General features: G+C 65.7%; 10 protein-coding genes and 1 non-coding gene across 11 annotated transcripts; 6 read left to right on the forward strand and 5 right to left on the reverse strand.

The window, feature by feature from the left end:
• Positions 1-422: 422 nt before the first annotated feature.
• Q8F55_007539 (uncharacterized protein) lies at positions 423-1,643 on the forward strand (the record flags this gene model as incomplete). The annotated part of the gene is made up of 2 exons (XM_069355964.1): positions 423-542; positions 594-1,643. The coding sequence occupies 2 exons, from the start codon at positions 423-425 to the stop codon at positions 1,488-1,490; spliced, it is 1,017 nt and encodes a 338-aa protein (XP_069205805.1). The 3' UTR covers positions 1,491-1,643.
• A 580-nt stretch (positions 1,644-2,223) lies between these two features.
• Q8F55_007540 (uncharacterized protein) lies at positions 2,224-4,246 on the forward strand (the record flags this gene model as incomplete). Its single annotated transcript, XM_069355965.1, has 9 exons — positions 2,224-2,569; positions 2,632-2,696; positions 2,732-2,772; positions 2,821-2,849; positions 2,894-2,937; positions 2,972-3,052; positions 3,088-3,418; positions 3,465-3,729; positions 3,886-4,246. The coding sequence occupies 9 exons, from the start codon at positions 2,224-2,226 to the stop codon at positions 4,244-4,246; spliced, it is 1,563 nt and encodes a 520-aa protein (XP_069205806.1).
• A 128-nt stretch (positions 4,247-4,374) lies between these two features.
• Positions 4,375-6,354, reverse strand: Q8F55_007541 (uncharacterized protein; the record flags this gene model as incomplete). Its single annotated transcript, XM_069355966.1, has 11 exons — positions 4,375-4,446; positions 4,481-4,602; positions 4,640-4,956; positions 4,994-5,022; positions 5,062-5,340; positions 5,375-5,410; positions 5,467-5,552; positions 5,586-5,693; positions 5,726-5,806; positions 5,841-5,937; positions 5,971-6,354. 11 exons carry the CDS (start codon positions 6,352-6,354, stop codon positions 4,375-4,377), a joined length of 1,611 nt encoding a protein of 536 aa, XP_069205807.1.
• A 1,381-nt stretch (positions 6,355-7,735) lies between these two features.
• Q8F55_007542 lies at positions 7,736-7,821 on the forward strand. The gene has a single exon. It is a non-coding gene; the product is annotated as a tRNA-Ile (tRNA).
• Positions 7,822-8,476: 655 nt separating this feature from the next.
• On the reverse strand, positions 8,477-11,161 carry Q8F55_007543 (uncharacterized protein; the record flags this gene model as incomplete). The annotated part of the gene is made up of 6 exons (XM_069355967.1): positions 8,477-8,734; positions 8,770-9,095; positions 9,133-10,057; positions 10,129-10,724; positions 10,767-10,794; positions 10,835-11,161. The coding sequence occupies 6 exons, from the start codon at positions 11,159-11,161 to the stop codon at positions 8,477-8,479; spliced, it is 2,460 nt and encodes an 819-aa protein (XP_069205808.1).
• A 942-nt stretch (positions 11,162-12,103) lies between these two features.
• Positions 12,104-13,621, reverse strand: GPA2 (Guanine nucleotide-binding protein alpha-2 subunit; the record flags this gene model as incomplete). The annotated part of the gene is made up of 5 exons (XM_069355968.1): positions 12,104-12,175; positions 12,223-12,335; positions 12,382-13,034; positions 13,082-13,181; positions 13,219-13,621. The coding sequence occupies 5 exons, from the start codon at positions 13,619-13,621 to the stop codon at positions 12,104-12,106; spliced, it is 1,341 nt and encodes a 446-aa protein (XP_069205809.1).
• Positions 13,622-15,915: 2,294 nt separating this feature from the next.
• Q8F55_007545 (uncharacterized protein) lies at positions 15,916-16,776 on the reverse strand (the record flags this gene model as incomplete). Its single annotated transcript, XM_069355969.1, has 2 exons — positions 15,916-16,407; positions 16,456-16,776. 2 exons carry the CDS (start codon positions 16,774-16,776, stop codon positions 15,916-15,918), a joined length of 813 nt encoding a protein of 270 aa, XP_069205810.1.
• Positions 16,777-17,253: 477 nt separating this feature from the next.
• Positions 17,254-18,559, forward strand: Q8F55_007546 (uncharacterized protein; the record flags this gene model as incomplete). The annotated part of the gene is made up of 3 exons (XM_069355970.1): positions 17,254-17,562; positions 17,597-17,912; positions 17,952-18,559. The coding sequence occupies 3 exons, from the start codon at positions 17,254-17,256 to the stop codon at positions 18,557-18,559; spliced, it is 1,233 nt and encodes a 410-aa protein (XP_069205811.1).
• A 2,529-nt stretch (positions 18,560-21,088) lies between these two features.
• Positions 21,089-22,438, forward strand: Q8F55_007547 (uncharacterized protein; the record flags this gene model as incomplete). Its single annotated transcript, XM_069355971.1, has 4 exons — positions 21,089-21,180; positions 21,290-21,456; positions 21,516-21,567; positions 21,637-22,438. 4 exons carry the CDS (start codon positions 21,089-21,091, stop codon positions 22,436-22,438), a joined length of 1,113 nt encoding a protein of 370 aa, XP_069205812.1.
• An 856-nt stretch (positions 22,439-23,294) lies between these two features.
• Q8F55_007548 (uncharacterized protein) lies at positions 23,295-24,109 on the reverse strand (the record flags this gene model as incomplete). Its single annotated transcript, XM_069355972.1, has 3 exons — positions 23,295-23,580; positions 23,712-23,909; positions 24,009-24,109. The coding sequence occupies 3 exons, from the start codon at positions 24,107-24,109 to the stop codon at positions 23,295-23,297; spliced, it is 585 nt and encodes a 194-aa protein (XP_069205813.1).
• Positions 24,110-25,550: 1,441 nt separating this feature from the next.
• On the forward strand, positions 25,551-26,942 carry Q8F55_007549 (uncharacterized protein; the record flags this gene model as incomplete). The annotated part of the gene is made up of 3 exons (XM_069355973.1): positions 25,551-25,862; positions 26,048-26,210; positions 26,263-26,942. 3 exons carry the CDS (start codon positions 25,551-25,553, stop codon positions 26,940-26,942), a joined length of 1,155 nt encoding a protein of 384 aa, XP_069205814.1.
• Between the last annotated feature and the right edge of the window lie 150 nt (positions 26,943-27,092).

Consider the following 27,092-nt stretch of genomic DNA (forward strand, 5'->3'; position numbering starts at 1 on the left):
GCGCTCGCGAGCCAGCCGAGGATATGCACGCTCGGCGTTCTGGGCTGACGTCGGCCGCAAGCCCACCCCGCACCTCGGAGTCGGTCCGGGTGCGACTCTGCACCCAGCGAGCAGCTAAGCCAAGAAGTCCGCAGCCGGCGTTGCTACACGGCGCCAGCTTGGCCAGGGGCAGACACGAGGGGCACGCTTCCTGCGGACCTGCGGGACTCGCGTTGCCGGCCTCTTTGCGGCTGCTGGCGGCGTCCGGAAAATCAGATGGCACCCGGCACGTTTTCACTCCGCTCCAAGACCCCGCAGGGAGCCGGGCCGACGCAGCCCACCTAGCTACGGGGTTACGGGGTTGGCCGGCTCCAGAGTGGATATATTAACTTGGGGTGGGGGCAACACGCTCCCACATCACAAGCACGCACGCACGCAGCACCATGTCACCCGTCCCCGTTACTGAGACCACTACGGCCACTGCGGCGCCCGCGACGCTCAAGCTCCGCGGCGACGCGAGCAAGCCCGAGGCGGCGGCGTACCCCGACCTCGATACCAAGGGCGTGAGTGGTTGGGAGGGGTCGTGTGCGGCGGCAACGAGCTAACGCCCACAGTACGTCGTCGTGCCCGGCGCCATCTCGCAGGAGCGTGCAGCACACTACGTCGACCAGATGTACCACTGGCTCGAGTCGTTTGGGCGCGGATTCAAGCGCGACGACCGCAGCACATGGCACGTCGACACGGTCCCCAAGTTTGACAAGGGCGGCCTGTACCACCGCTACGGCGTCGGCCACGAGCAGTTTGCGTGGGACATTCGCACCGAGCCCGGAGTGGTGGATGTGTTCGCCAAGCTCTGGGGCACCGACGAGCTCATCGTGTCCTACGACAGCGTCAACATCTCGCTCCCCCTCGCCAAGGAGCTCACAGAGTCGCAGGCGAGCCGCTGGCCCCACACCGACCAGAGCCCGACGCGCAGGTACAAGAACTGCGTGCAGGGCATTGTCAACCTGTACCCCAACGGCCCGCTCGACGGCGGCCTCATGGTGCTCGAGGGCTCGATGCCCCTGTTCGAGGAGTACTTTGCGACGCACGAGCACCTTGCGCCGGCCGAGGGCTGGCCCACCGCCGACTGGTGGCTCCACAACGAGGAGGAGCTCCAGTGGTTCTACGACCGCGGGTGCGAGTGGAAGAAGGTCGAGGCCGGCCCCGGCGATGTCATCCTCTGGGACTCGCGCACCATCCACTACGGCGTGCACGCCCAGGGCACCGAGCCCCGCATCGCCACGTACGTGTGCTACAAGCCCATCCGCGACATCACCCCCGAGAACCTCGCCATCAAGAAGCAGTGCTTTGAGAACTACTGGGGCACCACCCACGACCCCGTCAACTTCCGCGTCACCAACGCCGACCACAAGGGCTGGAACCTCGAGGACTGGGAGACGACCGAGCCGCGTAAGGCGCCGGTCTTGGACGAGCGCATGAAGAAGCTCGCCGGCCTCGTGCCGTACTAGGCGGTGGCGCCGACGGGGACGAGGGCGCGGGCGACGCGACGCGAGCGAGCGCCGCCGGCGCCAAGCGGGCGGCGCGGGGGGACCGAGCGGAAGCGAGCGAATGCGCCGCCCGCCGCCGGGTTGAGGAGGAGCGCCGAGCGCGGGCACACGCAGTGCTTGTCGGGCGTGTTGTGCGCATGCAGCACGCAGCGCAGTGCCATATCAGTACGCATGAGTAGTTAGAGTTTGAACAAAGTACATGTAATAGGAAGAAGTGTCTTGTCAAGACGTCGTTACTGCTGGCAGGCTGCTGCGGCCACTGCCCCCCTCCCCTCTTCCCCCCCTGGTTTCTATTCTTGTCGCACGGATCGCGTTTTGGCGGCGACCTGGAATGGGCACCGCATTTCAACCAGATGCGATACACCACTCACCCTTTGTCTCTCCATTGTCTCGTCCACATTTTCTCTTATTATTACTGTCACGACAACGACGCGACGCTCGACGCTATCCAAAGACACGACTCTACATCTTTGCCACCACATCGCAAGCACGCAAACGACACGCCCGCCCGCCCGCAACCCTCCCGAACGCGTTCCCATTAACACCCGCGCGACCCGCGTTTCGACGACCCTTAAGCGCACCGCGTTTCACCTGTGCCAAGCGACCACCACCACCGCCGCGACCAGCCCAGCCAGACCCCATCACGCACGTTACCTTTCATTCTCTCTCTCTCTCACCCCATCACCCACGCGCGATGGACAACAGGCCAGAAATCTCGCGCCCGTACCCCGTCTCGCCGTCGGCGACCCCCCTCGCCGCGCGCCCATCACCCTCCCCTTCCGACGGATACGATGACGACCGCGACGAGAGGCAGCGCCTCGGCGCCGCGCGTCACGACTATGGCCAGCCCAACTTTGTCCCCACGCCCCCGAGCCCCGAGTCGGGCGCCAACAAGCTCTCCCCACTCGCCGGCACCGAGGGCTACCCCGACTGGTGGACCATGGAAGACGAGGAAGCCGAGCGCCAGTACCTCCAGCAGGGCATGTTCAACTGGAAGGAACTGGTGTCCTGGCGGTTCTGGTTCAGGAAGGAGTGGTGGTGTGAGTCGGGCGCGCGCGACGACGCCGACAGCGAGTGGGAAACGACGTGCTGACCGCCCCAGACTGGTATGTCGCGCTCATCATCATCTCCGTCCTTGTCATCCTCATGGTGCTCTACCATGACCAGGTGGGTCGACACCGCCTTTCGACCGCTGACGCCAGATTGTCCACTGGCTCATGCCCGCTGCCAACTGGATGAAGAAGTGAGTCCTGCTCGTCGGCGTCTCCTGTCGGTGTACTGACACGTACAGCCTCCCCGGTGGCTGGTCCATCCCGATCGGTATGCGCGCACAGGCCTCGCACACGTTTGCTGACGACCCACAGCGGTTATGTTTATCATCTCCTTCCCGCCGCTGTTTGGCCATGAAGTGGGTGCAACGCGAGTGCGTGAGCTGATGGCAGATTGTCGCCGTCCTCTGTGGTGTCGTCTGGGGCCTTTGGATCGGCTTCGGCATCGTCTGTGCGGGTACCTTCCTCGGCGAAGTGCGTCTTGTCGGAAGCCTCAGCTCACACCTTAGATCGGCAACTACTATGCGTTCAAGTACTGCTGCCGCGCTCGCGCCGAGAAGATCGAAAAGCACAACATGAACTATGCGTGCCTGTCGTACGTTATGCGCGAAGGCTCCATCTGGCTCGTTATCGCGGCCCGACTCTCCGCCATCCCCGGCCACTTCACCACGGCCGTCTTCGCGACCTGCGGCATGAACATCTGGGTGTTCGCTCTCGCTGCCTTCGTCACGCTTCCCAAGCAGCTCATCACGGTCTACCTCGGTGTCATCTTTATCCAGAAGGATAAGAAGGGCAACAACGAGAAGATCATCTCGTACACCGTGCTGGCAGTTGGCTTCTGTGAGTCCCTTGACCTGGGTGTCACGCAATCTCCCTGACACCTCAGTCCTTACCATTGTCTCCGCATGGTGGATCTACCACAAGATGCACCAGGTCCGCGTCATTGTCTGGCGCCAGCGTCGCGTGGCGAGCAACACCAAGGGCATTGCCATGACCTCGCTCGGCGGCGACGCCGAGGCGCAGGATGATGAGGACGTTCGCCCCATCCTCCGCCGCCTCAGTCAGCGCGAGCACGGCCACCGCGAGACGCGCCTGTACGACGAGGGACCGTACGACTCGCGCCAGAGCTACGTCAGCCCCTATGACATCCAGTACGTTGCCGTGCGCACCCAGGGATAGGATCAGGAGGAGTGGAGGAGCCGTTCTATAGTCACTTGACACAACACACATTCCATGTTGCGGGACGGCTCGGCACAGGAGCGACTGGAGGAACCAACTCGCGGCGGCTTCGCTGACACCATGCCCAGTTACAAACGCAACGACGACATGTCGGTGTACCACGTCGACGCGTTAAGCGAGCGCGTACACATGGAGCAAGATATCGGCAATAGAATCCACGATGCGCTCGAGACGCACCGCCCCCCTGCACCGCCCTCATCCTACACGACGCGCAAGCAGGCCCCCGCCGCGTTCCCCGAGGCGCGCCCACACCAGGGCAGCGGACTCCGACGCGACGCATCGTCTGCGAGCGCGTATGGCGGTGTCCAGCCTACAGCTGTGCCCAGCACATTCCCCGTACCGGCGCCGGCGCCGTACAACCCCGAACAGGTTGCTGCGTACAAAGAGTACACGCAGCAGCACGAGCCCCGGTCGCCTGGCGCTATTTGATTCAATGTCCACGACAGCGACGACGGCGACGATACGATAGACAAGCGTATGACTAGGATACAACATGTACACTATGGTATGTTATGTATGCGTGATGGTATGGCATCTATTAGCGTGGCGGGGTCGGTCTAGTGTGGCGTCGCGTCGAGGTACTTGAATCGCTTCCACACGCCGACGCCGGCAAGGGTGGTGAAGGCGGCCTGGTGGGTTAGCTTGTCCGCGATCACAACCCACGGTGAGGAAGAAGGGCCACACGAGCGCCGGGTCGCGCATGACGGGGACGAAGATGAGGACGATGCCGGCGGAGATGGCCTGGGTGAAGAGGAAGAGGGAGGTGACGATGGACTTGAGGCCAGCTGAGGGGTTAGCCGCGTCGCAATCATCCTGACCCACGCGGCGACATTGTGTACGCCAGCTCGAGCGCGCTAACGACTGCGATCGACTCGCTCAGCCCAGCGAGCAGCGGGGCAGGGAGGACGAGCCACGCGCTGAGCGGGGACACCTCCTCGCAGCTCGTGGCAGCGTACCCGCACGGCGAGGAGCGGTACACTGCCCACTGGAGGAGCGCGCACCACAGCATGCCAGCTGCGGCGAGCACAAAGCCAACGACGACGCGGCGCACGGGCCCGTGGGGGATGCGGCGCGCCTCGAGGGCGGGGTAGACAAACTTGTTGAGCAGGGGGATGGAGACGACGATGGCGAAGGGGTTGCTGGGGGTCAGCGTGGCCGGCTGGAGGGGGCACCTACGCTTTCTCGAGCACGTCGTTGGGGATGCCCTGCGCGTGAGCTGCATCCTGGTCCCCACTGCAACTCACATGCGTCGTCATCGACCCCGCCAGACTCGTCATGAGCGAGTTGAGTCCGCCGTCGGCAATGTTGTAGACGGCGAAGAAAGCGAAGAGCTTGCACGCCTCGAGCGCGTGCGACGCGTCGTTCTCGTCGGTGCTGGCGTGCGCACGCTCACCGGGCCTGGCGGCGATGGCCCGCCGCGCGAGGTGGTACGCGTCGACGAGCGGCGAGCTGCTCGGCGGCGGCGCCGGCGCGAGGTACGGGTAGACGGCGTACAGGACCGGCGGCATGAGGAGGAACATTGCCTGGGGTCAGCTGCCGCGGGGAGGAGCCACTCACGCCGGGGATGAGGTACGCGAGCCAGAAGCCGACGTACTGGTGAGTCAGCGGGTCGTGGACATACGAGTCAGAAGGGCTGCGGACACACGTACCTTCTCTGCAAACGTCGACGCGATCGCCGCAAACGCGCCGAGGTTGATCGAGTGGTAGTACGACGACATGATGCGCTGCACCGTGGCTTTTGGTCAGCTTGCTCGCGCGCGGCGCGTACCCTCGCGGTCGACGATGACCTTGTCCCCCGAGGCCAGGGTGGCGAGGTAGTCGCCCTCGGGGGTGTACTGCTCCGCCATGAGCGGCGCGATGTTCGCCTTGATGAGGCCTGGCGTCAGCGGGAGCGGGGGCACGACGCACCAGTCGACCCGCCGAGGAGGAGGAGCGAGGCGAGGAACGGGGTGAAGGCCGCCTCGGCCTGCAGCACGGACGGGAGCGCGGCTGGGTTGTCAGCGCGGCGTAGGCGGCAGCCCACCGTAAACGAGCACGACGTGCGCGACGCCAGCCACAGCGGTCCCGATGACGATGGTGCGGAACTTGCCCCAGCGCATGTCTGCGAGCGCGCCGCCGGCCTGGCGTCAGCGCTTCCCACAGCCGCAACCCACCAGCGGCGTAGTGAACGCGAGGAGCGTGAAGAGGCCAGTGAGCGCAGTGGACACCTGCAGGCCGCGGCCGAGCGCGCCAGGCGTCGCCTCGCTCCCTGGCGCCGGCGCGCCGGCCCCGTTCCCGCCTGGCGGGAGGGGCCGCTGGATGAAGTTGGTGAACACGCCCCCGACGCCATAGTACGACGCGCGCTCGGCGAACTCGACGAGCGCGATGGCGTAGGACGCCGCGGGGATCGGCGCGGGGACGTGGGGGAGGGTCGCGAGGTGGTGCGCCGTGGGGTGAGCGAGCTGACCTCGCGCGTCGTCGGCGCGCTCGCCGGCCGCGACGAGCTCATAGCCCCCCTCGGTTGGGCCTGCGAGCCAGGTTCGTATCCGCGCGAGCATGGTGAGTGTGCGATGACAAGGTTTGGTGCGGGTGTTGTCGACGTAACGATGGGACGGGTGCGGGGCCCAGCGGTGGAGGTGGCTGAGCCGCGGACTGCACACTCGTTACAGCGACAACTGCTTCGGAGACCACTCAATCCCTCGTCTGTTGCAGTCTGTACTGCTATCCCAAGCACCTCGAGGGCTGTCACACTCCTGCCCATCCGCAGACGAGCGGTGGGCGAGCGGGAGCGCTCTGGCTCGGTATAAGGAACCCACGCCACGCCCCACCTCCCACCCCCTCTTCATCGTCCCTCTTCCCATTCTGCGTTTCGGCCCGCTACTCGCACCCACCGCGCATATCGCCACCAGCCCTAATCCCTCACACCGAGTCAACTACACCACTGGCGATCTCGAGCCGCCGACGCAGTCGACGCACAGCACCCAGCCATCCCCCCACCCCCGCCCCCTCCCCCTCCTCCCCCAGTCGGCCTCCAGCACCCCTGCACCTCGCCCACAGCCCCACCTCGCGCGCATAGTGCCCCCCCCCCCCCCCCACCCCCAGGTTTAGCATTCGACCCCGCCGGCTGGGCAACTCGTCTGCTTCAACCCCCGATCGCGCTCGCTTGCTGGGCGGCGCGCCCGGGAAGACCGTTCACCACCCGCGTCCGCTGGCTGGGCGGCGCGGGTGGAGCCCTCACTGAACCCCGTAGCTGGCTGGGCTGCGGGGCTACAGGCCACGACAACGGCGTCCGCGTCCACCGGCTGGGTGGCGCGGATGGGATCTCTCCTCATCACACCCGCCGGCTGGGCGGCGCGGTGGGGCGGCCCCACTCGGATTGTACATTTGGCAGCGTTGTTGGACCCCTCAATCCCCCGTCTGTTGCAGACCTACCGCCGGCCCGAGAACCTCGCACGCGGCCAATCTCCACCTGTCCGCACAGACGAGCGGCGGGCGAGGGCGACCGCCCTGGCTCGGTATCAATGGCACCCCTCCTCGCCCCTCCCCTTCGCCCTCGCCCATCCTTGTCGCTCTTGCCACTTTGCCCTTTGAGCCTCTATCCGCGCCCACGGCGCATCTCGTCACGCCCTACTCCCCACCACATGCACCGAGCCCATACCACCACTGACAACCCACGGCGCCGATGTACGACGAGCGCACATCCAGCCGCCCCTCCCCTCCTCTCTTCTCTCCTCCTCCAGCCGGCCGTCCTCCCCCACGGCCCACGCACCACCTTCACGCCCCCGCCCCGCGAGCACAGCACCCCCTCCGCCGCCCCAACTGCCGCTGCACGCCCCCCACAGCGCACAGCACGAGCTCGGAACTCACGGCGCCTTCGCCTCCACCGCACGCCCCGCCGCGCGCCTACAGCCTACTAGGGCGCGGCAAAAGTGGCGCCACGCTCTCGTAGCTCAGCCGGTAGAGCATAGTGCTTATGATGCTAACTTTATTCACTATGGTCGGGAGTTCGATCCTTCCCGGGAGCACTAGTCTTTTGAGGGAGCGGGAGCAAATGGTTGGCTGGTGGTTGTTCGTGGCGGCGGCGGGAGCGAGGGGCAATTGTTCGACTTTGCGATGCCGCTTCGGATGATGGCCAATGCATAGGTCGGGGAGGCCTGGGAGCGGAGGACGGGGGACGGCAAGTTTGTTGTCGTTTTGTCGTGGCCGAGTGTGAGTTGGGTGGACGGCGGCGGAGGAAGCATCGGTGGAAGCGAGCTGAGGCCCATCATGATATTCACTCACCGTCGAACGCCGCGCCGGGGAGTCGTCTTGCAGGTTCAGTCGGGGCAGTGTGTCTGTGTGATACTCACCCTACTCCCCGCCCGAGTCGCGGTGGTGCGACAGGCGATGTCGCAGTGTGCGTTTTGTGTCGCGGTCGAGTGGACTTGCCAGCCCCGTTGCAGGTGGCTTGCGCACGGCCGTCCATGTGCAGTAAGCTAGAGAGTCAAGAGAGGGACGAGTTGGAGTTGTGAGTGTGCACAGGCGACAAAAGAGCAGGACGACCACCCCAGCGCCGCCCATATTGTCCCCCGGATGCCCCGCACAGCCACAAGCGCCCCCAACACACACACACACACACACACACACACACACACCGTACAACTCGGCTCCATGCCATGATACAAGATGCGATGCAAGATGCTAGCGCCGCTTGGCGGCCGTGAGGCGCCAGAGCAGCTGCGCGTTGGTCCGGTCGATGAGGCTGCCCGTCGCGTCGAGCTTGGCCGCGACGGTCACGACGAGGTCGGCGACGCCGTGGTCGAGGTGGTCGACGCGCGTGGGCGACGCAAAGATGCCGTCCAGCAGGGCTGTGGCGGCTGCCTGGGGGTTGTCTGTCGGCCCTGGGAAGTGCCGCTGGTCCTCGCGCGACGCGGCCGAGCCATACGCCCATACCACGAGCTGGCGTCAGCCTCCTCCTACTCCAGCAGACTTACCGTGGTGAGGAACACCGCCCACGGGGTGTACAGCCCCCAGTCGGCGAACAGCGTCTCGCGGAGGTATCGCGCCGACTGCCACAGGCAGGTCCACGCGTCCGGGCTCGTGGCCCAGAGCCGCAGGCGTCGCTTGCCGTCGGCGTACTGCTTCGGCCCAATGCTCGCGCCGCAGATCGATGTCGCGCCGGCAGCAACCTGGAGCATGGGGATGTCGCTCAGGATCGAGATGATGGAGATGGCGAGCGTGTCGCGCATGTCCCGTGTCTCGACACATCCCGGCAGGTGGCCCACCCCGAGCTCGTACGCCGCGCGAAGAGCAACCACCGCTGTGTGGGTCAGCACCACGAGGGACGAGACACCCACCGTTCAGTACAATGCTGCGCCAGTGCTTGGTGCCGTCCCGGAAGCGGATTCCCATGCCGCCCCGCGTTCTGCAGTCCCATGCAATCGCGACGAGCCCTGTGAGGATGACGCCGACCGCGAACGAGTTGTCAATGTCGACACGGAGCGGCGGAGGGCCCTCGGCGGCCAGCGCAGCGAGCACAATAGACGAGTACCCCTCGGTCACGAACGAGACCTGGAACTCGGGGTGCAGGCCCGGCAGGTATCCTCCCCGCCCCCCTCTTCGTCCCGCATTGTGGTCTTGCTGCGCGGCTGCTGTTGGTTCCCGTACCCGGAGCCACTCGGCGGCCGTCAGCGCCTCCCATTGGGCCCGTGGCGCCGGCATCGACAAGTTGTGCGCAAAGATGCTGAGCTGTCTCGAGGGGTGCTGGTTCCAAAACGTCGAGATCTGCGTGTCGATCGTGACAACGCAGTAGGCTGCACGCCGGCGCTCCTCGTCCTTGGCCCACGCGGCCCACACGGCGGCGGTGTGGCCCTCGGGTGCGACCCGGCCCGTGACGCCGATTCCCTGCTTGCGCGAGTGCGCGACGACGACGGGCCACATGCACTGCGCGACAAACAGCGTCTCGGCGTCGCCATGCCACACGTCGTACACGTGACAGAGCGTGTACGCCTGCAGCGTCGCGACGTCCATCTCGAGCCCGCACCGGTCCTCAACCAGCCGGGCACGGATTCGCCTGACCAGCCGCCGGTCGTCGCGCGGCGCACCGCCGCCTCCCCCGCGCCGTCTCTGCGCCGCACCGGTGACTGCCATCATGATGACGAGCTCTGGCGGCGCCGTGTCGATATCGAATGTCCCGCGGTGGATGAACGGGAAGCTGGGCGCGACGTGCGACCAGTACATTGACAGCGACTCGTTGAGGTCGGCGACCGAGAAGTGTGATTCCTGCGAGTTTCAGCAACGCCCGCACCGCTCCTCCAGCGCCCACCTCGCTGCCCAGCCCAGCCCACACTCACAGGATACGCGGCCAGCACCCTGGAAACCAGCGCCGTCCCCACCTGGGCATGTGGCGGCCCGGGTGCGCTGCCCCGCTCTGCGCTCTCCTGTGTGCGCGACTGCGTGCCATGCGGGCCGAGCAGCGCATTCAAGTCCCACGGCACATCTGCCGGCCCCTCGTCGAGCGGCGGCGCAAACGCGTCGTGCAGCAGCGCCTCCCACGGGTCTGGCGGCCACAGGCCGAACCCGAGATCCGCGGGGTCAATCACGATGTTGTGGTTGGCCATGACGTCGAGCTCGGGCATGTCGCTGCCCATCTGCGGTGGGATAGTCACGGGCTCGGCCGTATCCAGCAGGTCGAGCGGCGCGCCCGGCGGCGGCGCGGGCTGGAACACTGCCTGCGGCTGTGTCTGCGGCGGTGGCGGCTCCGGAACGCCCCGGTCGAGGTCGAGGTCGTCGTCGTCCTGCTCCACCTGCTGCTCGTCATGCTCGTTCCCCTTCCGCCGCTTCGGATACCGCTCGTCGTCGCAGATCCTGCGGCGCTCGTGCCGCTGTAGCAGGTCGAGGCGCTGGAAGCTCCGCCCGCACGTCGAGCAGTGAAAGTTTGGCTGCGAGTCTAAGGCAGGGGTCAGCAGAGGCAGCTAGTGCACGGACGTACGATTGGCAGCGTGCCGGATGAGGTGATCCTGCACGACGTCAGCGCTGCGACCGCATGTACCCACCTACCTTGCGCGTGAACGTCTTGCCGCACGAGGGAAACGAGCACCGGAGCGCCGCCTTGCTTGGCCCGGCCTCGGGGGTGCCGCCGCCGCCCCCAGCGGCGCCCTTTGGCGTGGCGGGCGAGTGGGAGCTGCTGCCGACGCCGGGGGAAGCGTGGTGCGCGCGCGAGTGCGCCGTCACGTCGCCGCCGCCGTTGTAGGGGTACTCGTCGCGCATGCGCGCGCCGCGGCCGGACGGCGTGAGCTGCGGGTAGCCGGCGGCGGCGCGGTGTGCGTGCTGGTGCTGGTGTTGGTCGTGCGGGCCGTGTGTGCGCTGCCCACGGCCGTCGCTCATTGCGTGTGTGGGGGAGGGTGGGGGAGTGGGGAGGGGGCGCGGGGGACGTGGTGGCGAGCTGTCGCGCTCGCTCGCTCGCTCGTATGCAGACGATAGACTTGTTTGATGGAGCGTTGTGTGCGGTGATTGTGGTTGTCTGATGCTGTGGTGGGGGAGGGCGGACGACTATGGCGGGGGGTCCAAAGTCTAGGGTGGGGGGAGCACAGTGGGGGCGGGTGAGTGAGTGGGGTTAAGGCCCGACAAGCAACCTTGCTTGGCTCTGTACTGCCCCACTCTGACGCAACACAGCGCAGCAACACCTGCACCTGCACCGTGTACTCTCATGCGCCGCGCCGCGCCGCTCTGCTACCCCACCCACCCCCGCCCGGTCCGGCTCAAAGTAACCGCGCTCTGCCTGAACAATGGGTGACGGCCGCCCGCCCGGCCGCGGAGCATCCCACGACCATCCCATCAACCGCCGTCTACCACCGCATTGGCTTGGCACAAAGCACTCCGATCTCCCGGCTATGACCCGGTGCAACCTTCAACCTGCATCTTGGCATCTTCTCCGACCAACTCGACTCTCGCACCCATCATTCTCACGCGCTCTCCGCTCTCCAGCCAGCGCCACTCCACTGCATGCAACACAATCACATGACGACTGTCGAAAAATGTAAAGCGCGTGAAGGGTTCCAATCGGCATTGTCAAGTGACATGGCGGCTGGACAAGACGTCATTGTGACGACGAGGTGGTGGCGGTGGTGGTGGTGGTGGCGTGCGGGCTGCCCGGTGCGAAAGCGACGGCTTTGGACGGCAGCGAGAGGGTGCACACAAACGTATGAAGTACTGTTACGGCTATGACTGGACTTGCAAGAGCGACGGCGACGGCGGCACGGAATGGAGGAGGATGATACACTTGTGGAGAGAGAGAGAGAGAGAGAGGAGAGAGAGAAAAAGGCCACACTATAAGATGCCAGAGTCGCGCAGCGCGTTTTGCAAGATGGTCTCCTTGACGGCGGCAAAGACGAGGCTGATCTGTGGCGTGTAAGAAAGGGAAACAACGGCGTCATCATGCTACTCACGTTGGACGTATCGGTGGCCTGTGTCAAGTGGGGGTACACGGAAAGGCGAGCGCGGTTGGTCTGGGTGAAGCGCCAGAGAATGTACTTCGCTGCCTTGTTGATATCGGCACCGCCTGGGTGCGTCAGCATTGATGCGCAACCTCGATCGACGCGACTCACCAGTGTACTCTGGGAAGTAGTTGACCAAAGGCACCTTTGGCAGCTTCTGCTTGAAAATGTCAATCTTGTTGAGGAACAAGATGACCGAGGTGCGCAGGAACCAGCGCGAGTTGATGACAGACTCGAAGAGGACGAGCGACTCCTGCATCCTGTTCTGGCCGTTCTCCTCGAGGAGAACCTGGTCGTACTCTGACAAGGCGACGCAGAAGATGATCGACGTGACGGCCTCGAAGCAGTGGATCCACTTTTTACGCTCACTCCGCTGGCCTCCGACGTCAAACATGTGGATGCTGAGCTGGCCCATGTTGAAGCGCGTCTCGGTGATACCCGTCGTCTTTGTCCTTGCACGGAGCACATCAGCCTCGTCAGGGACGTAGCCCGGCTCGGAGATGCGGCGAATGTTGGCAAAGAAGTAGGTCGCAGAGTCCATGAGGTAGAACTCTGATGAGCGGTCCATGACGACGGGGATGATGGGGTCGTGCCAGAGCGCCTCGATCGCGCGGAAAATTTCTGTTGGGACGGGGGCGTCGGCCTCGATGCGGTACTCGAGGATGCGGTCGGCATGTGTCCTGTTTGTGGGGTCCTCTGGGTCGACGCCGAGTTTCCTCATGGCCATGACCAGCGCCTGCGCCGAGTCGAGAACATTCTTGTGGCTGTGTCGGGCGTCAGCACGAGTTGCTCAAACGACATGGCCACCTACACAACGTTCTTGAACTGCATGAGCTCGTCGCGAGAGTATCCATTCTGGTGGATAATCTTCATCTGCTTGACAATCGTCGACTTGCCAGACTCTCCAGAGCCTTCCTGTCAGCGGATGCAACCACGCGTCACACTCACCGAGCAGCAGAATCTTGCATTCCTTCTTCAACTTCTTCGAGTCGTCCTCGAGCTGGCGGTCAATGACATTGCTGTTGTTGCTCTTGCTGCTCTTGCCGCCAACGTCGCCAGCGTCTGGTGCCTGGGCGAGAGCCGCGGCGAGGCCCTGGGCGTTGCCTCCGGCGGCAGGCGCCGCCGTCGCGTTTACTGGTGTGGGGGATGATCCGTTTGCAGTGGCTGCTGCTGTCGCTGCTGCCGGCGCCTCAGCTGCTGGTGTTGGCACGGCGGCGGCAGCAGGGGCAGTGGCGACTGCAGCCTTTGGTGCTGGTGTCGCGGCTGCCGGTGGGGCAGCGGGCTTCTTTGCGGGGTCGGTTGCCCTGCGTTGGTCGACCGCAGTCGATTCAGACGAGACGCAGCCACCCATTGTTGGGGAGGAAGGTGGATGGGCGGTGGGAAAGTTTCGTGTCGGGAGGTCCGGGTTTACTCGCTGCTCGCAGCTGGGGCACGGGCGATTGTGATCGCTGTGAGGGCGCGATCGCGGTTTGGCTAGAGCCCGACGGCTAGAGTGTGCGATGAGGCCTGGAGGCAAGGCGTCAGTCCTGTCGCTAGTGTGATGCCGCAGAGTGGGGAGGAGGGAAGACGATGCTCAAGCTCGCGAAAAGGTGCTGGTGACAACCCGGTCCTGTGGGGGGGGCGGGTGAAGGGGGAGGGAAGGTTGGCCGTGCGATGGCAGCCATGGGCTACGAGCACGGGGGTGGGAGGGATGACTCACCGGGCTGGCAGAGGGCGTTTCCGTGGGCGTGTGGTGCGCGCTCGGCTTGGTCGGTTGGCGTTTGGCCGTCTTTGCAAGGGTGGTGATGGCGAGCAAGAGGGGTGCAGTGATGGATTGATGGTAAAGGAGGAGTTGACGAGCAAGTCTGGGTTGGGACGATGGGTCGCTTTGTCACGGGTCACTGGCTGGTTTGCGTGTGTGTGATCGATCGAAGGATGGAGGCGGCCAGAGTGCGTTAATCAACCAAGGGAAGAATCAACACGACGCGCAGCTGGGCGAGGCGAGACGAGGCGAGGCGGGGCGGGCGGGGGCGGGGGGGCAAAGTAGAAAAAAGGCCGAAGCACAAGGAGGGGGCAAGGAGCAAGTATAAACAGGTAACAGATGTGCGCACGGAGCGTGTAGCGGTAGTGGGGGTGGGGTCGACGACGAGGATGATGAGCTGCGAGAGCCTTGTGATGCAGTCGGTTGCTGTCTCGACGATGATGCTCGCTCCTGGCTGGCTGGCTGGGGTGGGGTGGGGGGGTGTGATGCGGTTCGACGAGGGGAATGCAGCCAGTTGGGTGTCAGAGGGCGGCGGGCAGGCGGCCGGCGCAGGAGGCAGGGGAGGCGGCGGCGGTGGTGGTGGCGGCGGAGGCTGCAAGGGAGCAAAGTGGGTCCAAGTTGGCGGGTGGGGTTGGGGGACAGGCGCAAAGCCAGAGAAGCCAGGCAGCCAGCCGGTGCGTTACCCACCACCGGGCCAACAGCCAAGCGGGAGTAATTCGGCGCGCCCAGCCAGCCAGGGGGAGATTGAAGAGCATTCAGATTCAGTCCAGTCAAGCAATCTACTCCTTGTGCGCAATCCACTCACACCACGCAGCGCGGTGTGCATGCGCCAGGAGTCATCATGGCGACGGCGACGCGCATGCTCTTTAGCCAGGGGCCGAGGATGAGGACGAGGACGTGCAGCCTGGCACTGGGTGGCGTGGTGCAACCCGCCAGAGCCAGCAGCGACCAAGCCAAAGGCCCAGCCCCGCCCCTGCTTGCCCTGCCCTGCCGGGCCGCCCGCCCTGCCTGATCCGGCAAGATGCATTCCTCACCGTATTAATCCCAGTCGCTATTAGCCCCTACGAGCACGGACGGCAGAGACATGTGGCGGCGCCGCTCGCCTCGACGGCAGCGCCACGGTCCGAGGGAGCGCCGTGCGCCGAGCGCCATCGGCATGGCCGTCGCCGAGGCCGCCGAGGGGGAGTGCTGAAGCCTGCGGCGGCAACTGCTGCCGCTGCCGCCGCCGCCGGCGATTCCAGCTCCGGGCTGATCGACATCACACTTGCGCAGCCGACCCGACATTAACTGCCACGCACGTTGGCCCCGCACTCGCATTGCGCGCGAGCGATCGTGCCTGCCACTGATTCCCAGCCTGGGCGCGTGTAGGTCGCTGTTGATTAAGTTCCAGACGGTGATCGGACCACCAGCCGAGACGAGATGTTAGGCGAAGCAAGTCGGTGGCAACTACCGGCTACTGGGGGCCGTGGGCCGCGACAAGTCTTGCTACACAGGCAGGTACAATGGCATCCCTATGTCTACAACTGGGATGGGATGCTCGGTGGTCGGTGGGTGCACATGGGATGCTGGTGATGGTTGTTGTGGTCCAGGCTTCTAGGTGAGCGGCTGCACATGGTGGCAATGTTGGCTTTGGTGGGGAGTTGATACTCGTGCTCGATGGGTGGTGCACATGGTGGCGAGTGGCTATGCTGACGGCGACCAGCGCCGATGGTCCACAACCCCTCGCGGTAGGTTGAGACCAGTTTTGAGACTTCACAGACTGCATTCTTGTCGGTGGCGGTGGCGAGGCGCGAACGTTGACGATCGTCACTCGTGTCACTCGACATTTCCTAGCTATAGATTCTGGGCGGCTGAAAGCGTCAGCTCTGCAAAAGAGGTGACGAAGTGCCGCTGAAGCGACGTACCTAGTACGCCGTGATGAGGCGGTTGCTGCTGACGACAGACTGCATGTACCTCTGCACCTCGTTGAAGGTCATGGCACCGCAGCTCTCGCTCTCGAGGTGGTTGCACACTGCGCCAAACGTCTTGAACTGCCTGGTGCAGCTCTTCTGGCAGTGGTAGAGGTACTCGAGGTGGGTCGGGCTCGCGAGGTGCTGGTTGAGCGAGCGCAGCGACCCAAACTCCCGGGGGCACTTGGGGCACTCGAAGGCGCAGCCGTTCCAGGCGCCCTCGTTCGCCGAGTATGTCACCTTGCGGAGCTCGACGTCCTTGTTGGTGAACCAATTGTTGGGGTCCAGCTCGCGCACGAGACGGTACACGCCCATGCGGTCGAGGTTCGGGGCGCGCGGGCAGGAGCCGCGCTCGAGGTGGTGGGCGAGGCCTGTCGCCGAGACGAAGTTGCGGTCACAGGCGGGGCACTCGAGTGTGTCGGAGCGGTGCATGCGCGAGTTGAGGTGCTGTGGTGTGTTAGCCGTGTTCATTTCTCTCTGTCTCTTCCCACTCACCATCTTGAGGTTGTTGGCGCTGTCAAAGTGCCTGTAGCAGTCGCCGCAGTAGAGGTGGGCGTTGTGTTCGTGTAGCTCGCGCGCGTGCTCGGTAGGACGCGTGATGTAGCAGTCGTCGTCACGGCACTGCCAGTAAAAGTGGTTCTTGGCGTTCATGTGGGCCCAGCAGGCATTCTCCGAGTTGAACCAGTCGAAGCAGCGGTCACACTCGTGCGCCGGGGCAGCGTGGCCGGTCGCGTTGAGGTGCGCGGCGCGCGCGCGGCCGCCGGCGGGGAACGTCTTGGAGCAGGTACCGCAGCGGGGGTGCTGTTCCGCGACCATTGCGTCTTGGAATGGGTTGGAAGGAGGAAGAAGAAGCGCTGGGGGGGTTGTGCGTTGCTTTATAATGCGCCTCTGTGGCTCTGTGGCTTCTCGAACACTCTCAGCTCGTGGGAGCCGTTGGGGATTTCTAGCGCGAGTTGGGTGGCGAATGGGGCTCCGACTCGGACCGAGCGCTTTGTTCGCTCGTAGGTGGCACGCAGGTAAGTGGCAGAGAGTTGGTGTGGAGCCGGTCGGCACTGCTTGGTCAGCACCAGCTCGGAACGCACCCCCACGCGTGAATGCATCGAGTATGGACGCCAACAACAAGTTCACCGCCCACAGTCGCACGAGTTTCCCGGAACGTGGACATGGCCAGGGTGCACCCCGGTGTGCCTGAAGGCGCCATGTGGGGACCGTCAGATGGCTTGTCAACGGCAGCAACAACGCAAACAAACAACCAAAAGTTGTGTCCTCCACTCGACTTCACCACCACTCGAAATGGACTACACCTGCGGCACCTGCCTCAAGGTGTTCCCCACGGGCCGGGAGGCGCGGGACGCGCACACCGCAGCGACGGGGCACAAGCCCCCGCGGCACGAGTGCTGCGCCTGCCCCCTCGTCTCGGCGACCGCCGGCGCCGCGGCCGCGCACCAGGCCGAGGCGAACCACTTCCCCCACCCGTGCCGCGACCCGGCGTGCGGCGAGACGTGGCCCACCGAGACGGGGAGGGACAAGCACGAGCTCGAGGCGCACCGGTTCTGCGGGCCCTGCGGGCGGCGGTGCGACACGGATGCGAATTTGCGAATGGTAGGCGGTGGGGAGGTGCCAGCTGACAACGCAGCACCTAAACTCGTCGGCACACCGCCCGGCCAACCTCGCGTGCCCGCAGTGCGGCGGCGGCTTCGCGTCCGCCACCGGGCTGGCGCACCACCTCGAGCGGGCCTGCGGCCAGCTCGGGAGACAGGCGGTTCTCGGCGTGGTCGCGCCGCGCGACCCGAACGGCTGGTTCTCGAGCGACGCGGTGCGGTTCGTGCGTGCGCCGCGTGAGGCGGCCGATACAGCGTGGAACGGCACGGCGTGGCGCTGCCCCCAGGTCGGGTGTGGCTCCGAGCACGCGTCGCAGACAGAGCTGTCGGCGCACCTGGCGTCCCCAGATCGTAAGTCTGGGTACGGTGTAGACACTGACGCCGCGCCAGACGACGAGCCAGTGTTCGTGTGCTACAGCGGGTGCGGGCGCCAGTTCCTCGCCCTCAGCGCGATATTCAACCACCTCGAGAGCGACGGCTGCGCGGGCGAGGGCAGCAGGAAGAAGAAGGCGCCGAGCAGGCGGGCGAGCGGCGTGCCGACGGCGTCGGTGGACGCCGGGCGAAGGGCCAGCGGCGTGCCGACCACGCCTGGGGACGCCGGGCGCAGGGCCAGCGGCGTGCCCGCCGCCGTGGTCGAGGCCAGCGGCCGTGCGCTGCGGGACGTCGACGCGGCCAACCGCGACACCGCCAACCGCCGGGTGTCGAGAGTGCACGGGCCGAAGGACAAGGACAAGAGCACGCCCGGACCGAAAGACAAGGGAGCGCCGGGGCAGAAGGAGAGGAGCACGCCGGCGCCGAAGGACAGCCGCACGCCCGCGCGGAGAGACAAGGGAGGTCGGGATAGGCCTGCCGGCGACAAGCCTGCCGGCGACAAGCCCGCCCCGACGCCCGCCGCCGCCACGAGAGATACGACCGCCCCGAGGGATACGCCCACACGGCGGCCTAAAGCTCCGCGGGCCAAACCCAGGCCCAACAGCATCCGCGGGCTGCCTGCGTGATAAGTAATACCGCCTAATCTCATCGCCAACACAACTTGCATAGCACTATGGAATTGCATCTGCCGGGAGGGTTACGAGGTCGTGTAGGGCGGTGTCGCGGAAGCGTGGCGCTGAACTGAAGGTTGAGGGCTGAAGGTTGAGGGCTGAAGGTTGAGGGCTGAAGGTTGAGGGCTGAAGGTTGAGGGCCATGCCAGTCGATTGTCGTGGGCTGTACTTCTCGTCGGCAGAGCAGGCGAGGGCAAAGATGGGCCATGCCACGGAGCACGCTCAGCGTCATCCGGCCCGCGAACGACGCGAACGCCGGGTACGCCGCTGAGCGCTGCATGGACCGGGAAGCGACGACTGCCACCGAGAAATGAGGATGACACTGAAGACAAACGACGGCGGCACGCGAAAGCACCACTGCAGGCAGGCGGACGCGACGACTGGGCTGCAGTGCCGGCTGAACCCGCACACCCTGCCCACGATAGCGTGTCGGTCCTCATTTCTGATGAGCCGTCCTCATTCCGAGTGCGCAGCAGTCGATATCGGCAGGCCCAGTCGACCCCTCGGGCCCACTACACCGCCATCCGCAGCGCACTCCCCCCGCCCCGCGCGCACTCGCTCGCATCGCTCGCTAGCTAGCTCCGGCCGCGGGCTGTCACACGAGCGCCGATCGGGCGTGTGTCGATAGTCGTCCCGCGTGGCATGTGGCATGTTGTTTTTTGCCCGCGTCGCCCTCCATATCATTTTTATCATTTTATCATGTCCGCGCCCGCGGGTCGCCACTGTCGGCACGGGCACGGGTCAGGCCGGGTCGCGAGCGGCGGATGTTCGGGCCAGCTCGCGCCATGCGACGGCGTGCTGTTTGCCCAAGCTTCCTCCCATGTGGCCGTGACCATGTGCTGCGACGCACGACGCGCGACGCCGATGACGCCGGCCCACGCAGCGCAGCGGTGGGCATGACGTCGTCGAGCAGAGATCCGGGGTCCAGCGGAAGGCAGAGCCGGCTGGCAGCGATAGTGGGCCTGGAGTATCGCTGGCACAACTGCCTCTCTGAGCCATGTCACGGGCGAGGCAGGATCGTCGTCGAGTCGACCAGGGGACCCCGATCTGCGGCGCCTAGCCAGCTAGCCTGCAGCCCCACTTTGCGCGCTGAATTGCCGTCAGTCTTGGCAGCGAGCGCCACTGGCAGCGGCGGCAGCGACCTCTGCAGCGGCAGCGGCAACGGCAGTGGGCTCCAAGCCGCGCCTCGACCCGCTACTCGCTTGCTCCACCGACGCTTCCACGAGCCAAACAAGGCCTTGCCACTGCCTGTGCCTGGACGGTGAAACCTTCATGACCGCTGCTCGACCCGTTGTCCTCCTCCTCCTGCTTCCCCTCGTTTTCAGAGTGCTTTTTCAGGGCCCTCGCGTGGTCCTCATCATCCTCGTCGTCGCTGCGTCGCTGCCATTGAGTATGACGGCGCCGCGTGCTCCCCCCCACAGACAAACTAGCAGAGCCTGGCCTGGCCCGCGGGACGGCCGTTACTCGCCGCTTCACCGCTCCTCCCGCTCGCTCCTCCTACTCCCCCTCCGCGCCTCCGCTAATACGAAAAACGAATGCTGATTAATGAGCCATGCGGGTTAACCGTTTTGGTGTCGCGCCACGCACTGCGGCGTGGCCTTGTCTATCATTCCGGGGTCGGTGGTCCTCGGCGCCGACTCGGCCGGGGACTGGGGACTGGCGACTGGCGACTGGAGGCCGCGTCGGTCGCCTGACTGCTGCGCAAGCTCTACCTGTCATGTTCAGGCGTGCACGCGTCTTGTGGCTTGAGGAAAAGTGCAGCGTACCCCGGCGTGCCGTCTGTTTCTATTCCTGTTACAAAAGTTGCATGATGCCAATTAGAATGGGGGGGCGAGGCACATCTCAGGGTACTGCCACGTGGTGGAGTAGCCAGAAAACGAGGCCTGCGCCCAGATCGCAAAGAAGCAAGGGCGAGACGCCCGTGCCTCGATCCACGCAGCGAAACGGCACGACGGCCCAGACGCAGGGCCCACGCCTGGTCTGTTATTCAGGGTGTCGTCAGGAACGAGGGACGCGTTGGACAGGGCCGCGGGTTTGGTGCCTCAGACTTGGTCTATAGTTGGCACGAGCCTCCGCCAGGTAGGAGGGGGAGTCGCAACGCGCGACGGACGCACCGGGCCATTGTCGAGAAAGCTCGAGCTCGAGCTGCACACCACTCCTCTCACCCACTCCCACTGACGACTCTGCACCACACACTCCTCCTCTCTCATCCCTCTCCCCTCCCACCCTCGTTTGCTTCTTCCCCATCGTCATCTCCCACTCCTACCCACTTTCCTTAAAGACCCTCTCTTTCTCTCCTCTTCACAAGTCCTCCCTCACCCACCAACCCACCACTACCCCCCCTCACCCACCAGTGTCATCAGTCGCCCGGCGCGTCCTCATAGCACTACCAAACACTACCGCCTCAGTCCAGCAGGTCATCGCTCTCTCTCGAGTAAACCCCCCTACCCCAAACAAACCCACACCCAAAAACAAACAGCAGTCATGCTCTTCACCGCGACCTCCATCCTCGCCCTCGCCGGCCTCGCCCAGGCTCAGGACGTTCTCTTTTCTGCCTCTGGCTTCCGCGCTACTCTGTAAGTAAAGTCTCCCCCCGGGTCATGTCGCCCCGCGCGGGCCCGGCACCGCACAGAGCAGTGCCACATGCACACACGCACACAAACGCGGTGCTGATCATACCCTTAGTTACTATGACCTCGACACGACCACCGACATTTGCGCGGAGAAGAACGGCGGGCCGTTTGCTTCCAACTGGGCCGTGAGCACCGGCATCAACTCTGGTGTCACGTACTGCCAAGGCTCGACGTCGACGGCATGGACTCTCGACTCGCTCAACACCAACCGCATTGTCGGTGAGTAGAGCGGTGGAATGACATTGTTGCCTGGTGACCGACCGCTCACACGTACGCAGCCATGAACTACACCATGGTCTCGGGAGACAAGGAGAAGTGGTGCGGAAAGGAGTACGTGTTGCGCGCTGCCTTGGCGCGCTAGTGTCGGAATGGAACGTACGCGCTGACACCCGAGCACAGAGTCCAGATCTTTGGCGCCGACGGAAAGGAAATCACCATCGACGAGGGACCGTTTGTCCTCTTTGACGGCTGCGCCGCCTGCATGTCTACCGGAATCATCGACCTCTCTGCCAAGGCTTTCGCTGCCATCAAGGGCGGCACTTGTGGCGGCAACAACCCCGAGGGCCTGACCGTCAAGGTTCTCAACAACAATGTTTCGCCCTCTGGCCGTGTCGGTGGCGGATCTCCCCCGGCCAGCGTTGCCCCCGTGGCGGCTTCTAGCCAGGCTGCTGCTGCCACCACGTCGGCTGCCCCTGCTGCCTCGTCGTCCTTCTCGGTTCGCGGCGCCAACGCTTGGTGGTCGCCCTCGGCCGGTGCTGCCGCTGCCACGGGTGCTCCCCAGCAGCTCAATGCCGCGCCTCTTCCTTCCGATGACGCCGCGCCTTCGCCCTCGGCCAGTGTCAGCGCTACTGCCGCCGCCGCCTCGCCTTCGCCTGATGCCAACGACGCCGCCGCCGACGCCTCGCCCTCGCCCTCTTCGGAGGCCAGCGACGCTGCCACGACGACGACCGCCGCCGCCGCCGCCCCCTCGAGCTCGGCTGCTCCCTCGCCTGCTGCCCCTGCTGCCTCGTCCCAGGCGGCCCCGGCGGCCGCCCCCTCGCCTGTCTCGGCCGGCTCGTGCCAGTTTGGCGCTTGGCAGTGCAACGGTCTCAAGATCGAGGTCTGCAACTTTATCGACACCAAGACTGTTGGCTGGGAGACGATTGCCACTTGTGACAATGAGTGCTCCTTCACCAACACGGGCAGTGTCATCTGTCAGTAAGCGGAGCGCTTGATGCGTGACGCCCAGGGACATGGACAGCTGCACCACCACCCCCTATTCCCTGTAATTTTTCTTTGATGGTTCCACCATCCGAGTCCCGGTGGCACGGATACCGCACGCGCATGGCGATGGACGACACTATGAGACTGGGTTCTCGCAGCGTCGGATCGCTTGAGTGCGGGTGTGGACCTCTCCCTAGCGGAGCCAACGGCAGTGCCGTGTATGCGCGGGCTGCTGCCTCGAGTAGTAGATCTACTCGCGGCTGTAGCCTAGCGGTGTTATGCAATGTGAATAGTATTAGCGACGGTGGGCGAGTTGAGCTCGGGCCGGGGTGCGGGGCGGGTGCGACGCTATTCTGTGCGGTGTGGTGCGTCACGACAGTGTTCTGTGAGTGTCCAAGAGGGAGTTACGGTGGGGCATGGAAGGGCGACAAGGTGCAGTGAGGCGCTAGGTCGAGGACCGCAACAAGCTTCTTGCTAGCCCTCGCGCCAGCGCCGTCGTGATCGCCGGCAATGAGTGCTTCGAGCCCGAGCGCGAGGCGTTGCGAGTGCCCAAGGTGAGCGCGGCAGGCTTGGCGGGGCATGTGCTTTGCCCTTGGCCTGCTTGCTCTCTCGCGCCACTGATCTGCGCGGCGCAGCTCGCGCGTTCCAGTGAGTGGCACGACCGAACAACCGCGGCCGGCATGGCTCGGGCATGGGCGAGTCGCGACGGAACGGTAGGGCAAGAGCAGGCGGGGTCGCCGTGTACATGCTGAGATGCAGATTATACGTGTGGGTGGTGGCACAGGTGGTACAGATGAATGTGCGCCAGGCAAGGCGTGGCGACGAGGGGGGAGGGCAGTCGAGGCAGACGGCGTCTAGCAGGCCAGCAGCGCGAGCCCAACAGCGAGGAGCACCCCGCCGACGCTGCCAGCGGCAGCCTCCGCCCCCGCACGCAGCACAAAGTTGTCCATGACGCGCACCTCGAACCCGCCGACAACGCCGCGCTGGCACTTGACGTCGCCCGAGGCCGCGACGTACCCCTCGACGCTGAGGTCGATGCGCGGGAGCGTGATGCAGGCTTGGCAGGCCTCCCAGAGGACGAAGGGCCCGCCGCCGCCGTTGAGCAGGTGGACTTGGGCGCCGTCTTTCCAGATTTGTACTCTGCGCACGAGCGAGCACGCGAGCGTCAGCGAGCGTGCAGGGGGTGGGCGACGGCGCCTGCCGTGGCGACCGACGGCCGCGACGACGACCGCGCCCAGCGTCGACGACGCGCCGGCGACACGCCGACTCACTCTCTCCCGCACAGGTTGCCCTTCCCCACCTCGCTCATCCACGTCGAATTCAGCGCAATCACCGCGTTGCTCCCCAGCTCGCGCACGCTCTTGCCGCACGCGCTGCTGCCGAGGTTGGTGGGCTTGGACCAGTCCTTGGGCATGTTGGCCGCGCGGCCGCACGGGTCGAGGTTGGACACTTGGTTGTTGTCGTAGTAGCTGCGGCGAGCACGCGAGCGTCAGCGAGCGGGCCGGGTCGCGCCGCATGCCGTGCCGCCGGCGCCGGCGCGCGGCAGGCTCCGGCCAACACCCACTCACTACGTCACGCTCATGTTGGGAAAGGTGTAGGCCACGCCCGGGTCGGCGGCCGCCACGCCGGGCCGGAGGGCGGCGGCGAGGAGGAGGGGGAGGAGGAGCATGGGGGGGAGTTGAGGAATGACAGGCCTGGTGGCGGCGGCGAGGCGGCGGCGGGGTATCAGAAACGACCGTGGTTGGCCGCTGGGTCAGGCTGCAGGGCTGGGCTGGCGGCAAGATCAGGCGCGTGGGTGCGAGATTGGGTGTTGGAAGCAGACGCGCAGACGCGGCAAGGGAGGAACAACGAGGATGCGCCGCTCGCAGCAGGTCGGCGAAACCCGCCCGGCCCGCGCTCGCGTCAGTCGCTTGGCCATATCTGACCTTTTCGGGCGTTGCCGCCACGCCGAGCGACCGCACCCGAGGGTGTGTTCGAAATGCACCTCCTTGGGTTTCACGTGGGCGCTGGCCGCAGCCACCGTAGCAACAGCCTACCTCGCCTCCTCAGCTCGCGAATATCGCTATCGTCGTCGCCGTCGGGTGCACGATCGAGGATATCGAATACGTACCGTGGGAGCTGGGGACGAGGTCAGCTGACTGCGCGGGCGGGTGGTGGCTTGGCGCGTGGGTGCGGGCGTGGGCTGTCGGTCGACGTTGACGGCGCGTGGATGTTGTCGTGGCGCGTGTGGTCATGCCATGCTCGCCGTCAGCGCGCTCAACACTGCGCTGCCTGCAGCCTGACTCGTTTGCGCTCTCGTCAGCCAGCGGCGGCGCCCAACGGCCCCCAGTGGCAAGTGGCCATGACGCTGTCGTCAGGCAGCCGTGTTTGTGCCACCCCTTCCCCTCGCGTCTCGTCGTGCAGTGCAGCGTAAGCATGCAGTACATAGAAGCCCCGCACCTCCCCACCTCTCCACCCGCCTGCCCCACCCCCGCGCAAACAAGCGTCGGAAGCATGCGCTGTCGCTGTGTCGCCTCGCCTCGGTGCGGTCCGGCCCTCTGCCGGCCTCGGACGTGGCCCACTGCCCTGCCCACAGCTAAGCTTTATTTCGAACTTTTACTTTTTCCTGGTAAAAGGTCAGATTTCTGCCAAGCACTCGTCGTCGACACTGTGTGTTTTCGAATCGTCACGAGCCAATAGCCTTGCGCTCGTCCTTATCTCTCTGCCCCTCTGCCAATAGCAATCGCCCGGGCTATAGACGCAACCGGCGGCAGTGGTCCGGCGACGACGAGTCTTTGGCGTGCTCGACCCTCTGTAGCGCCGCAGCAGGCCGGCACTGGCTGGCTCGGCGGCTCGGGACGAGCAGGCAGCGACCGACGTCAGAGCGTCCACTGGGTGGAGCCGGCCAGCTAGAGTCGCCACTTGTTGGAAAATCTCTGACGTGCGTGCGCGAGTGCACAAGTGGCCACTTTGCGCGAGTGCCCGAGTTCGGCTGACTACACATCTACCACGCCTCGGTCAACACTGCTTCTCTCCATCACACCCACTGCATAAAAACTACAAGCAGCTGCAAGCAAGCTCAGCCAGCCTTAGTCCACCGCCACCACCACTACTCACGCCACCACACCCCAATGCTCGCCACTCTCCCCCGCGCAGGCCGCAGAGCACTCACGACCGCGTCGCTCGTCGCGCGCGCGCCCCTCGCCCCGCCGTACGAGCACAGCGCGCGTTCCTCCCTCGCCCCGCCATACACGCAGCGCCTCGACGAGCCCGCGTCGTCGAGCAAGCTCCGCGCGCCGTACGCCTTCGCCCTCGCCGCCCGCGAGAACGCCCCGCTTCCCCCGACCCCCGCCCAGTGGGTCACCGCCACGCTCGGCACTGAGAGCGGGCGTGCGTGGGCACTCGGCGCGTGGGAGGCCGCCCTCGCCGCGCTTCTCGAGCAGGTGAGTGACTCGCGCGCGACTAGAAATTTCAGTGCACGGTGCACGGCCCATGCATCGTGGCCAGAGCCGGCCGAGGTCGCCGGCGCCTGCCGATGATGGTGCCGGACCTCTTCCGCGCCTGAAATTTCGCTCCACCCACGCCGCACCACCTCGGCTATCCAGACACGCGCTGACGTCGTACCCAGCCTGCTGCTCTGCCGGAAATCCCATTCCAGGCCCTCGGCTCGGTGCTCGCCGACCCCGCGCTGCGCGACACCGTCTCGCGCACCGGCGCACTCGTGATCCGTGACGTCGTCCGCGACCAGCTTGCCGAGGCTTGGGCCTCGGAGCTCGCCAGCGCGACTCAGCGTGAGTAACCAGTCACCAAGCGCGAACACGAACCCGCACTGACACGCTCCAGCCGCCTACCACCACCCCGCGCTCGTCGCCGCCCGCGCCAACACGTCGGTCCTGTCGGCCACCTCGCAGGCGCTGCGCTCGCTCGTGCCTTCGGCCACGGACGCCCCCTTTATCCAGGTCGACGCCGCGTCGTCGGCCCCCTCGGCGTCCACCTGGGCCTCCGAGTCGCTCTGGGACGTCGCCGAGACGGCCTCGGGCCCCTCGACCCCAGTGCACGCCCACCTCGCCCTCGGCCGCACCGACCTGCGCGTGCCTACCTCGGCCGCTGCCGCCACGTACGCGCTCCTCCGCCCGTACTTTGCGCCCGTCCGCTCGCGCATCTCGTTCTACTCGACCGCCGGCTACCTCGAGCCCGCCAACTGGCGCCTGCGCGACACGCCGGCCACCGACGCCGAGCTTACGCACGTCCGCCCCGCCGAGGTCTCGCTCGCGCCCGGTGACGTCCTGGTGACGCACGCCGGTGCCCGCGTCGCCCCTGTCGATGGAGCTGGTCTTGTGCTCCCTGTGCACCCCCTCCCCGTTACGCCCGGCAACAAGGCCTTCATCGCTGCCCAGCGCGCCGCGTTCGAGGCCGGTCTTCCTCCCCCCCACACCTCGGCCACCGTCGTCGCGCTCGAGGAGGGCGGCGATGCGACCTGGATCGACTCGGTCAGCGGCCGTCGCGCCATGGGCTACAACTAGGCGGCGCGTGCATAGCTGCTGTGCGCTGTGCGTGCGTGTCACGCGAGCAGCACTGCAAACGTGCACTTTTTTGTGTATCGTGTAAAAATACGGCCCGAGCCGCATCGACGAGCCGCACGCCGGTCCGCCGGCCTGTGCCTTGAGCGGCGG

The sequence above is a fragment of the Vanrija albida genome (assembly GCF_041260175.1).
Source record: "Vanrija albida strain AlHP1 chromosome Unknown contig_6, whole genome shotgun sequence".
Taxonomy (NCBI): domain Eukaryota; kingdom Fungi; phylum Basidiomycota; class Tremellomycetes; order Trichosporonales; family Trichosporonaceae; genus Vanrija; species Vanrija albida.